Genomic DNA, 12,836 nt, shown 5'->3' with positions numbered 1-12,836 from the left:
GCTGTGCCGGGGGACAAAGGTTAGTGTGAGTTGTTATATGTTTCAGTGTCACTTTGTCCGCCACAATGTTGTTGAAAGAGAGCGAGCGAGAGAGAGAGAGACGACGCTGATCATGCTCTGCAACTAAATACAATACCGTTTTCGAGTGTTGTGCAATTATGGCAACATTAATCTTTTTAATTGGGGCTCAACTACTTAAGGACACAGATCAAATGAGATAATAATTGCCAAAGCTGTTTCACTATTCACTATTATTATGGCTATTTCAAGCCATTTAGATAGAGGGTTCTGATATTGTACTGTAGTACCAGCTCTCAAATCTGTCCAAAGCAGATTATAGATTCTACGGGTGTTCAGTACAGATATGCCAACAGCTTATTGACTGATTAGACCATCCTCATGGGTTAAGGACATGGTAATTAATGAAACCTGTTGCTCAACATTTGAATCGGAAAGCTGCAGAATCATGGCTACTCAGTTGATAAAGAGCTACAAGAGATTTTTATCGTATGTTTTGTGTCGTGTGTGTGTGTTGTATTGACGTGAAGTTGTTGTTGAGGCAAATCCAGACCCTTGATCCATCCTGGCGTCTTTAGCTTAGCAGTATTTTAGTCAGTCACTCAGTTCTTAATGCTTGAGAGTTTGGAAGATTGTGTGTGTGTCTGTGTGTGTGTGTGCTTGTGTGTGCATGTGTGACCAGTAGTTCCCAGACACCTGTGATTCCATCCTCCATTTACTCGCTAGTTATTGTAGTGCAGCATGCTACGCTACTACGTAATGATGGGTCTGACCTGTTCCACTGTAGCCTTTTCCTTCCCCCTCCCCCCAAATGGCCTTAAAGTGAAGCAGTATTTTCCGTCCATGTAGCTACAAACCTGATAAATCCCTGTCTGCCCCATGCTGTAGCCAGAGATCCGCTGCTTTTGTTGTAAGCTTGTATTCTGAAACACCTTCATGTTTTATGGATGGTCTCAGCTGCAATCAATGTGCGCGCAGACACACACACACACAGACACACAGACACACACATACAAAGCAGACTTCCTCCTAATCACATGATTGTAGGTACGAAAAATGTTCCTATGGGATAAAGATTGACATCCGTTTTTTGGACAGAAATAGACATCAGAAATGATGCAAAATGGCAAACTTGGTGGATGATCTCATCCAGTTGTTCTTGGCCGCTGGCTAAAATAACCCCGACTGTACTCTGTACAATCTTCCCCTTTTAGCTTGGCCTGGGATAATAACTGTACATGCCCTTACATGTAGAATAGCTTGTAGCAATGCAGGATGCAGTGTTGCAAGGAGACTTGGGGTGGATTACTTGTCCCTTAGTGAGGAATCTTGGAAAAGCACTTCTTAAATGATGGGTGTAAACCCCAAAGTGGCTCATTGTGGGTTGCAATTGGTTGCCATTAAATATCTTGTGTGGTTTGGAGCAACGGGACACTGAAGTACGACTGTGGGTTTGCAGCCTTAGGTTTCCTGCAGGAATTCTGATATACAGTGGCTTTTTCATGACACTAAATGTGATATTGTTGGCTATGATTCATATAAGATTGTTGTCCTGCTCAAGGACACTGGGGTAAAATGCTTTAGGTATAGGATGACATCTGTAATGACGACTGATCAGCCCACTGATAACTGAACCAAAGGCTTCTTTTGACATATTAGCTAAAAGAAAGTCATGCAGAAAGTCTCTGTAAACATTATTACTCAGGCTGAGTAATGCTATGAGACACAGCTACAGTATTGCAGAACTATGTCACATTCAATTCCATTTACTGTTTTTAATCTTTGTTTATCTGACCTCTCAACATAGGTTCTCCCTTCAGGCCCTTAAAAACACACACAAAAAGTAGTTCCTGCTGTTTGCTGTTGCAGTTGAACACAGACACGTCTAACAGGACTGAATGTGGACATGAGAGAAAAGAAATGCAATGCTTTGGAAACGGTTATTGGTGCGATAAAAAACATATAAGACATAAGACAACAAGACCACAAGACCACAAGACAACAACTATGCAAAGATAGTTGAACATCCTCTGCTGGGCCTTTTTGGTGAGGGAGCTGATGTTGAGCTCCCACTTGAGGTCCTGGGAGATGATAGATCCCAGGAATCGAAAAGACTTCACAATGTCTACTGGGGAGTCACACAGAATGATGGGGGCGGGGGGGGGCTTCAGTCGGAAATGCACGACCATCTCCTTTGTTTGTAGAGCATTAAGCTCCAGCTTGTTCTGCCTGCACCAATTCACCAGATGGTCAATCTCCCGCCTGTAGGCGGACTTGTCCCCATCAGAGATGAGTATAATGAGGGTGGTGTCGTCCGCGAACTTCAGTCTCATGGGGGATGAGGATGTCATGCGGGCAGCATCATCATGGGGGATGATGATGTCATGTGGGATGATGATGTCATCATGGCTGTAGGTGTCAAGGGGGATGGTGACAGGGCTGGCAGCTTGACCATCAAAGCGACAGTAAAACTCATTCAGCCTGTTGGCAAGGCACAGATCATTTAGAGACTGAGTGGGCTTAGGCTTGTAGTTGGTGATTTCTCTGAGACCCTTCCACACAGATGCAGTGTCACTAGCTGCGAGCTGCTGCTTCAGTTTCTCAGAGTACAGTTTCTTAGCATCTCTCACCGCCTTGCTAAATCTGTACTTAGCCTTTTTAGCAGTAGCACTACAATTAAAAGACAGCAATAGTAGTAGTCTAGACATGTAAGTAGTAAATGTTTCTGTAAATGATGTCAAACTTTCTTGTGGTATCTTCATGTTTTCTAATAGCTCATATTCTATTACTTCAATTAACATTATTCCCATATCCTCTGTTTTAAACCTGCCATATTTCATTGTTTTTGTGTGCATTTCAGGAACCCCTCTGCCTCCAGCGTTGTCTAGTTTGCCAGACAGCACCCATAGTGACACTGCTCGTCACCCCACAGCTCACACACACTCTGGCAGTGACACAGAAAGCTTCCTCAGTGCTGAGCCAGGATATGGCGGCGTCAACGGAAAGGTAGGACCTGATGCTTGTGGGTTTTTTGCTCTGTAACTGGTGTTGAAAGTGGTCCACTCCACTTCAGACAACGTGGATGTTTGCTGGTTAGATTCTCTTTACCAACTGGGGAAATCTGAATCAGAAATGTAGGAATGTTTGTTTGTTAACATGTCTGTGATGCTCTGGGAGACAGAAGTTTTTGGTTTTGCTTATTTGCTCCTAGGTGCATCTATGTGTTTCTGTACTAATGTAAACCAGGTAAAACCAAATACAACTCGACCAGTCTAGAAGCACACCAATATTAGTATGTACGTATGTCTATTTGTAGATATACAAAAATGTATATATATTATTCTTAAGTTTTCTATTTGAGTTGTGTTTACAGCTGTATGTTTATGTCTCATATACCAGTGCGTTAACCTGCACCTTAGCATAGTGGTATAAAAGGAAGTGTACGTCTTTTGTCAATACATTGTTTTTTCTGCTCACTTAATGTCGGCACTATAACAAGCTTGCAAAATCATCCATCATCCACATGAATTAGCAGTTTTTGTCTGCCAGAGCTTTGTTTGCTTATTAGCCATCAGTAACCTAAGGCAAAGCTACAGAGCCGAGCATCTACTCAGCATGTTTTTAAGCCTGCAGCACAGCGCTGCTGGTCAGGGAAGTGGAAGCAGTGGCCTCCGCTTTGCTGCTTTTGAAAGTCTATTTGAAGCAAGGCAACCTTTGGTTAAAGTTGAAATACTTGTTTTTCGCAGTTGCTGGTGTGTTGAGCTCTTGAAACGTCCACATGGTAATGTGAACCCTGTGTACTCTTTTGTCATAAACAATGAGGGCAGAGCACAATTTTGGGAGTTCACAGTGGCCAGGGTCAGATCCACAGTTCTTTTGACAGGGACACACAAATGTGCAATGGAGTCTGCAGCAGGTCATACCAACAGTTGTACCAACAGGATGAACTGATCAGTGAAGTCAACCACTGGATGAGAATGAGGCCTGCAGTCTGTTAGGCCTCCGTAGCATATTTATCCAGATCTGCACCAGATCACACATTATTGGGAGATCACCCTGGGGTTTGTATGCCTAATTGTTTTCCTCAGATCCCTTCACAGATCTTTAAAAAATATACTGTATTTTTCAACATTTTGGATGTCTGGCAGTTTTAAAGTAAGTGAAAAAGAAATCCTGGATCTCAATCCAGATCTGGATCACCGCTAAAATTTAATAGGTTCTTCCATCGACCGGGCTCAACCTGTTCAGCAAGATTCATGTAAATGGGCTCATAATGTTTCGAGCAAATCTGCTGACAAACAAACTGCCGAAAAAACCAACAAGCACGGATGGAAATCTGAATTCCTACGTGGAGGTAACATTATAAAGTGACTTCAAATGCTCACTTATCATGGTGGCTCATGATAAGCACACCATCTAAATACCTGAAACATCAAAAGAAGTTTACAACTCAGCTGTTTCCTTCTCCTGGGGCCAATGTTAAAGTTACACAGTCACACATACACAACCACACACACACACACACACACACACACACACACACACACACACACACACACACACACACACACAGCAATCACACTCTCCTCTGAATGTATACACACATAAATACATGTGCACTTTCTCTCCCAGAGGAAGTCCTGCCTACAGCATAAAGCCGATCTTTCATTCCCAGCTCTCCAACAGAGGCGGCTCTATGCTCTGCTCCCACTGCATCTGGCTGCACAATAGGCCCAGTTAAACCTCACACCTACAAATTAGCTGTAAACGGACGATCCGAGACCTGCATGTGTGCGTGCAGGAGCTCCTTTCCCACCAGCCGCATTTGCCAAATACTATTTATTGTGTTTGGTCTTATTCAGCGCTTATCTTGCTCAGCAGTCACACGGGTGAGGTTGACTCCAGCACTTCTGGACAATCATGGGAACCATTTTGAAATAAGTTTAGTGTACTTCACTAGGGATAAGGGCTTATGTAAAATCGAAGTTATGACTTAATACTGAAAGTTATGTTTCACTTACTTTTCAATTGAAAAAATGAGGTAAAAAAGTGTAGAAGGTTTTTGTAATAACATTTCTGGGTATGACCAAATTATACTCTCTCAAAATTAAGCTCTGTTGTAACCTAGGATTTACCAGCGCCGTACACAGGACTATATTGTAATTATAGCTATAGAGTTAAACTATATAGTAGTTAAGCTATATACTGTGGTAGTTTAGAAAGGGTTTTTTACGTGAATGATGATTTTTGTCCACTTGCTTGATATGATTGGTATAATGTAGATCATTGTTGTCTTCTGTGCCATTCACAGTGAAGCATAACGACATGCTCTGACACACACACACACACACACACACACACACACACACACACACACACACACACACACACTGTTAATATATGGTTCATGAGAATCAGATTCATATTATTCATCAAATATAATCAATGTACAGCAGCGTTTCACTTCAGAGATGCACATGTTGTTAATGGACACGTGTATGAGACCGTCCGATCACATCATCAAACACATAATATCAAACCCTTTCTGGGGAAAAAAAGGTTGTTTTCATGTGTGTAGACACACTGACAATGAAAAAAACAAAGTGACCCTCGCTCATTATCTTGAAGCCATTTGGTCTCCATTATGCCATTCCTGTGGGTTAAGTAGCTCTGTCAGCATTCTCTTAATTCGTCTCATGCTTCAGTGAAAAAATAGAAAAAAAAGAGATGGTGTGATCAGAATGACAAGTTAGCACCAACCTGACGTTGGCGATAGTCTTGTTAATTAACCATTATTTGGACTCTTCTCTTCTCTTCTCTTCTCTTCTCTTCTCTTCTCTTCTCTTCTCTTCTCTTCTCTTCTCTTCTCTTCTCTTCTCTTCTAGTACAATTGTTCAGATTGGTTGGTTTATTATGACTTACCTGTGACTGTAGCTGGAATGACAAATTGCATTTTCCTGTGACTAATGTGTTTATTATGTAATTTGATAAAATAATTATATTATACTGTATATAATAATTGAATTATATTATTGGCACTGCTTCATTAACTGAGACGTGAAAATAAACACTCCTATATTCTCGGACACCTAATCTTTGAAATAATGAATTAGTCAATGTCTCATCATGCTCTGGCAGTGCTGTTGGGTCCAGTAATTCTTATAAGTATGCATCAGCATTTTTAACTCAATTCATATTGGTGTTTTCTTTTATTAAGTCAGAAGCAAGCACTGCATGAAGCTATGTAATTTCTATATATCTGCAGAACGATGAAGCGGTGACGGGAGGAGACAGCACCAGCGAGGTTTCTGTCTCCTGTTCCTCCACAGACGACGCCACCAGTGTTGGTCCATCCGACAGTTCTGAGGGCAGCCAGGGTCTGCGCTGCAGCTGGGGCCCAGAGGAGGGCATACAGACTGGGACTACAATCACTGCAGGACCGGGCAGTGCCAGCAGCGGTGGCGGTGGAGAAGCAGGAGCAGGAGCAGGAGCAAGAGAAGCGGAAGAAGAGGCCAAAGACAGAGTGACAGAGGTGCCTCGACGGCCTTGCCTCCGGCATAGTGTTCGCTCCCTGTCTCCACTTCGCCGGCACAGCTGGGAACCGAGAAAGAACAACGGAGCAGACGCAGAAATGAACCAGAGGAGGTGAGATGTGAAAGAGATTACATTCATTCAATTTAGGAAGTTGCTACATTGCATCTCACTAAGGCTTTCTGATGGAAAATCACAGTAAAGTTCTGCTGCACATGAAGTTGGATAGATACACTGTGGCCCGTCTTCTGCAATCATCCGCTGCAACATTCATAACAATTTCATTTATTTATTCCATTGGACCAATGAATGTGAGATAGGATCCCACTCTTGCTCACATTAGCTGATGGTGTTAGTCAGACCTGATGTCTGCAGATGTCGGTCGATTAGAACTTGTTGACGCACGCTCCCTCTGTGCCATGTTGAGTGTTTCCTCCTCCTGCTGCGAGCAGCTGTGTTGTCATTTGTCTAGTGTGGGTAGGAGGCTGCCAGCATTGACACACACCCACCCACCCACACACACACGTACGAGATGTGTACACACAAACGCATGACATTGAATTGCACACATAGGCATGCACTGAAGAATTACCAGCCATGAAGAACAACAAATGCAATTTAGTACTAGAGTGAAAACAGAAAAAACAAGTGCCTGGGGCATTTATCAGCTGCTGTGTTTATGGTATTTTGTTTATGACGTTATCTTTTCATAAAACTCTTAGATTCAAGGTGGCCAAGGAGAGCTATTACTACCACATTCTCATCCGTTGTCTTTGTTTACCACAGACCTAAAGGCAGGAAGAAGGGTCATTTTCTGATGAGATTCTTTAAACTGATAAACATGAGGCACCCAGGGCACAACAGCAACACAGAACATGATCTATACAAAGCAATTACAATGTGTATAATGTCTCCTCCTCTCTGTACTACTGGAAAATGGATTCTCAGGTGCCTTTTGATGTTGTAGCATAATTTCTTGAGTTTTATCTTCGTATGTAAAATATAAGTTATGTCCACCTATTGTATTTTTCAAGAACGTATTTAATCTCATTTCAAAATACATTAAGGTGGAAACACCTAACCTCTTTATGACTTTATCAGCATATTGACACAATATCTGAACATACTGTGTTTGATTATGGTTTTCTAGAGATATATTTGTAATGATTACATATACATAAGCATATTTCCAAATATTCACACTTCACAAGTTTTGTTTTCCTCACCCTGCATACTCACACTTTGATTATATCTACAATATAAGACTTACTCACATTTTTATCTCACAGACAGGTAAACAAAGTGTAGTGTGCATGTTATCATAGTGACTTCTGTAAAGTCAAACTTCACTCTCTGGTGTCAGACGTTTCCGCTTTTACCCAACTAGATGTAACAACAGTAGTATGTGCTGATATTTACACACAAATATCCAAACTACCGCATCATTATGTACCATCATTTGTCCTGCCATTCTCATTGGTGTAGTCCTACCGCTTCATATCCCAGCGGTCTGTCTCATTGTGTGCCACTTATTGTCTCAGTTTCATCCATCACCTTCCGTTTTCTCCTCCGTCGTGGGTATGAAGTTGACCTTTCAGCAGAGACAGTATAATAATATAATAATATAATAAATCATATCAATTTATGGAAGATGGATTGACTTGCTGCAATGTGCTCCATTTCTGCAAAGAACTGTTTTGGAAAATTTCACTCTTCTTACCCGTAGGACTGCGCGATAAATACTTTGATAATAGGATGGTTAAGACAGCCACAAGCAAAGAGAATTTTGTACTGTTTACTGGTTGGTAAGTCAGACTTTTTGGTTTTGTGTAGTGTTGCATACAGATGAGATGAAATCGAAAGAAAGAAGTTGTTTTTGTCTAAAAAGTTGTGTTTGCGTGTGTCAGACCTCAGGGGGTTCCGAATTACAATGGCATCATATTTGTTGCAGTGGAGCTGAGGATGTTGTGTTCTATCCTGTATATCCCTCAGACAGCTGTTGAGGTGAGGCAGCAAAGCATCTGATGAAGCCACACCTGCGTGTCATTGGTATAGAAATGAGATTTTGTTTCCCTTGGACACTCATTAGGATTAGGATTGGGATCTTTGTAGGACTGTTGTGTCTTGGATTCTTGACAAGTTTTTCTCTTTTGATTAATTTAACTACCCTGTGTTGATGCCGAATGTTTTGTTGGTTTTTCTGCAATAGATCATCGATCAGTTTGATTTCGTAAGGCTCTGTCTCTTTCATGATATATATCTTGTTTAAGAGGTGAGTCAGTAAGTGATGAGTGAGCATTCTGGAAATGGGAAACTGCTATTAAAACCTTGCCATTTCTACCTGGTAATAATGTCTGAGACTAGAAACTTGCAACTAGTTACGGCGTCACTGACATGCGACTTTAGGGAATGTCATGATTTAATTGATGTTTTTTCCCCTTGCCATGTGTGTAGGCCTTTCAATGGACCCCTATGGAAAAGCCTTGAAAAGCTTCTCTACATTAAGTTTGATTGATTCAAATATTTGTACCGTTTCCTAAAGGGTTTTAGAAAGGGTTTAAAGGTGTTCAAAGGGGCATTACTATATACACTCTTTGAGCAATAGCACAGGGTTGTACAGAGGTCCATTGAAAGGCCTACAGATCTGGTAAGTGAACAGCAAATGCCTCTAGAATGCTGCAACTTGCAAAGAAAACATTAGTGACCCAGTCTGGACGTCAATCACCTGAAAATCATCAAATTTGATGGTGGTCGTCTGATGGAAGACATGGCAAACAAGACGCAAACATGTGAGCAAACATGATAATATAAACAGTGATTTTGTCATAGCCGTCATCCAGATGGTGTCAATTATGTGGATTTGTCTCGTCACCCTCATGGGCTTTGGAGTGAATGAGTCAGTCTGTGAAGGGTCTCTGTCATCCATGTCATGGTATCCAAGGATAGTTAATATTAGGCAACTGGACTTGTTAGTAGAAGCTTGATGTTGGACCTTGTTGGTGAGATCAGTGACCTCCTTCAAACCTTCACTGAGCAGGTGTGACTTCAGGTCCTGGAGTAAGTCGTCTGCTTTCTTGTTCAATGCATCAATTGTTAAGTGAACCTCTCTCACTCTTTCTTTCAGTAGTTGGTTTTTGCCTTCTTTAGAATCAGTCAAGCCTTTACTAGCAAATCCAGTTGCCTAAGATTCACTTTCCTTGGAGTCAGTGGTAGAGTTACTCATGGCTTTTGATGGCCATTGAGGCGACACCTGACACTTACCTGCTTCCCATGTAAATGAAAGGAGCTGCTACAGTGATTTGTTAGATCCAAAACATGTCGTCACGTGACTCCTATGTTTGAAACTCCACCCCTACCCTCGTCTAAGTATTACTATTCTTTACTGTCCGTCTTTTCATCCTCCAAATCTCCACCATGCCCCTTCAATCTCTTTTCTGCCCCCTGCCACCCTGCCAGTATGAGCTGATGTCCCCCACAATCACGTCCTGGCATTGTTATTTGTTCCCTCAGGTAGAGAGTGCAATGTTTTTCTCCTTGCTAAGTTCACAGGCAGGCATCCGCTTTGAATAAGGCATCATCATTTACATGCTCCATGGTTTGCATTTGTTGTTTTTGTAAGGGAATGCGCCTGTGTCATGTGAGTATTGCCCTTCCGCAGTTGCTCACAGCAGCTACGGGTGTCCAGGACTTTTCTCTCTGCGTAGCCAAATATGTTGTAGAAGTGACAGGCAGCTTTTCTCAGGCATTAATATGACAGATATAGTCATCCACGTCCACAGCCCAGAGGATAGGTGAGTGCTGCTTTATGCTGGTCACTGATGATCACCGCGCCGTTATTCTCTTGGTTCAGTTTAGGTTAGTGATCTTTGAAAGTGTTGGACTGATGATTTGGTGGATAATGGAATGCCATGACAAAGCCAAAGGCTGCAGATAAGAGAGATTTACTGCAGGAACTTTAAGTATCAGTGAGTCTGTCCTAAAGCCATACAGCTGCAGCCACACAGCATAGCTCACTCTGAAATGTAGCCGTAGTTTTCTTCTCCATAATCATTGTATTGGATTTTTCAAGGCCTCTTATTTTCAGTCATAGATCGATGTAATTGGGTTTGTAAATCAAGGCGGCACAGCTCTCTATGCTTATGCTGATGCTGATGTTGGGAGTCATTTGCTGCTGCTCTGGCTGTAAATCTGTTGCAGGACCAAGTGATAACTCAGATGGCTAAACACTGTGGAAGACCAGCTGTGTGTGTTTGTGTGTGTGTTTGAGTATGTGTGTTTGAGTATGTGTGTTTGAGTATGTGTGTTTGAGTATGTGTGTTTGAGTATGTGTGTTTGAGTATGTTTGTTCATGTGTTCCTCTTATAGCAACAGTCACTGTGCATATCCAGAAGGGCATAATGAAGGCTACAGAGAGAGATTTAAAATGCCTGTCTTTGTGCGAGTGTGTATGTCTCTGTGAACATTTCTGTCAGTCTTCCCTCCTGACAGACACTGCCTTCTGTTTGTCCATACAGCTACAGCCTGGAGGGGCTCAGTGGGGTCGAGGAGGAGCTGGGGTGCCCCACCTCCCAGGGAGGGTCGCACATCCTTGCGGCCCCCAGGCTGCCCCCAGAGGGCGAGGAAAGGGGCTCCTTGGTCTCCCTTACAGAGGAGCAGGAGGAGGTTGGGGAGCGTGGTGGACTGGAGGACCAGGTCAGCTATGATACATATCAAGTATGTCCTTAAGGTCTCATCCTCATGCTGTGCATCCAAATCCTCACCCAACTGCACTTGAGCGAAAAACAGATTTGTAAAGGTCATGGATAGACAAGAATTATTAACATTCAGGGGAATTTTCGAGACTTGCCAGTTTAGGTATGAGTAAAGGTTTAATAAACATCATTTTCTTCTGGCAGCAGCTTCACTCCACTGTCTTTGACTTCTAAACAAACTGAACACAAGCTGTCAAATCATTTGTGTAATTTCCATTTGTTGGATTCTGGTTTTCTATTTATCAGTTGCTGAGATTTTGTTCTGCGCTATTTCCATCTGCGTCAGTGTCTTATGTTGAAATGCTAAGTATGTTGTTAACTGCTGGTGTGTGACTCTGGCATGTGTCTGCTACTCTAGAAATCAAGGCGGTATCGTCCTCTGCGACACAGCTGTCCTCCCTTGACCCTCCCACTCACCAAGTCGGTATCCATGCTGGCCATCAGCCAGAGAGACATCGATGGTGAGTGACAAGTCCTGATAATGGACGTTCATCTCTTATCACATTATTAAGCTTCTTTAACCTCTATGTGGTCTAATATCCATCGATAGATATATGCCCTCTTATCCTGCATTAATGCTGGTTATTAGAAATACAGTAGTAAAGTGTTATATGTTTTATTTAAACACTAAGGTTCCTCCTTGAACTCACTACTTCTCCCCCTGCATCCTCACTATTATTCAAACATTCAGTTTTATGTAACATGTATTCAGTCCCTGCTGTGGTTCTTTCTTCCCTGCACCCCCAGCGATGGGACGCCTACAACACAAGAGGCGAATAGCCTTCTCTTTCAATCTTTTCCCCATCCTCACCAATTCTAAGTTTCAGTTCATTTATGGTGACTCTTCATCAAGTGGTGATGAAGATGACTTCAGTAAGTACTGCAGCAGCGATAGTGTAGTGTCTACACTGTAGAGATTAGAGTCTAGAATCTGGTTTTGCTCTGCAAGGTACCTGAACTCAGAGTCCATGGCATCATTGACCACTCACCATACTGTACACAATAACTTCGTCCACATGAAAATAATACAGTTCCCATGGTTACGGTTTACTTAGTGTCTAATGCAGTGCAGCCAGGAAACTCAGTGTTCTGATGAAGGGGAACAATCAGACTTATCGATTCATGAACTAGATGTCTCACTTTATATATATTTGTGTACATAGCCGTCAAAAGTATGTGAATGTCACTGATGCCTTGCAGTAAAGGGATATATACCTGATTCAGCAGTAGCAAACCATTCATGAACTTCTGCAAATGAGTGACTAGAATTCCTTTTTAGTGTGACTGTGACTAGAAAAAGCTAAAAGCTGAGTGGACAGTGTTGAAGCATTCACCTCAACCCTTTATCTCCTGTAGATAGCAGGCTGTGTGCTGACAAACAGACAAACATCCCGTGCGTATGAGCTGCAGACGCCGGTCCGTCCCCAAATATAAACACAAGCCTGTCGTCTGTAATCAAAGACGCTAGAGTTATTCCTTCCCCGTTCTTGTCTGTGCGATAGCTGCATATATGCTTTCTCTGTCTCTTTTGCTTTG

General features: G+C 42.3%; 1 protein-coding gene across 4 annotated transcripts in view; it reads left to right on the top strand.

Annotated features, from left to right (window-relative positions):
- akap13 (A-kinase anchoring protein 13) overlaps window positions 1-12,836 on the top strand; it is an 85,764-nt gene that overhangs the window by 46,715 nt on the left and 26,213 nt on the right. For 2 of the 4 annotated variants that reach the window (XM_076155493.1, XM_076155492.1), the window contains exons 11-14: window positions 2,879-3,024; window positions 6,284-6,663; window positions 11,064-11,262; window positions 11,659-11,761. In XM_076155493.1, coding sequence (XP_076011608.1) covers window positions 2,879-3,024; window positions 6,284-6,663; window positions 11,064-11,262; window positions 11,659-11,761 — 828 coding nt within the window. The remainder of the gene's footprint in view (window positions 1-2,878; window positions 3,025-6,283; window positions 6,664-11,063; window positions 11,263-11,658; window positions 11,762-12,836) is intronic. The other 2 variants (XM_076155495.1, XM_076155494.1) reach the window with 2 other exon arrangements.

The sequence above is a fragment of the Genypterus blacodes genome, unplaced genomic scaffold, assembly GCF_046128005.1.
Source record: "Genypterus blacodes isolate CSIRO-AG114 ecotype Tasmania unplaced genomic scaffold, CSIRO-AGI_Gbla_v1 ptg000067l_1, whole genome shotgun sequence".
Taxonomy (NCBI): domain Eukaryota; kingdom Metazoa; phylum Chordata; class Actinopteri; order Ophidiiformes; family Ophidiidae; genus Genypterus; species Genypterus blacodes.
This window is presented reverse-complemented; position numbering and strand designations above follow the sequence as displayed.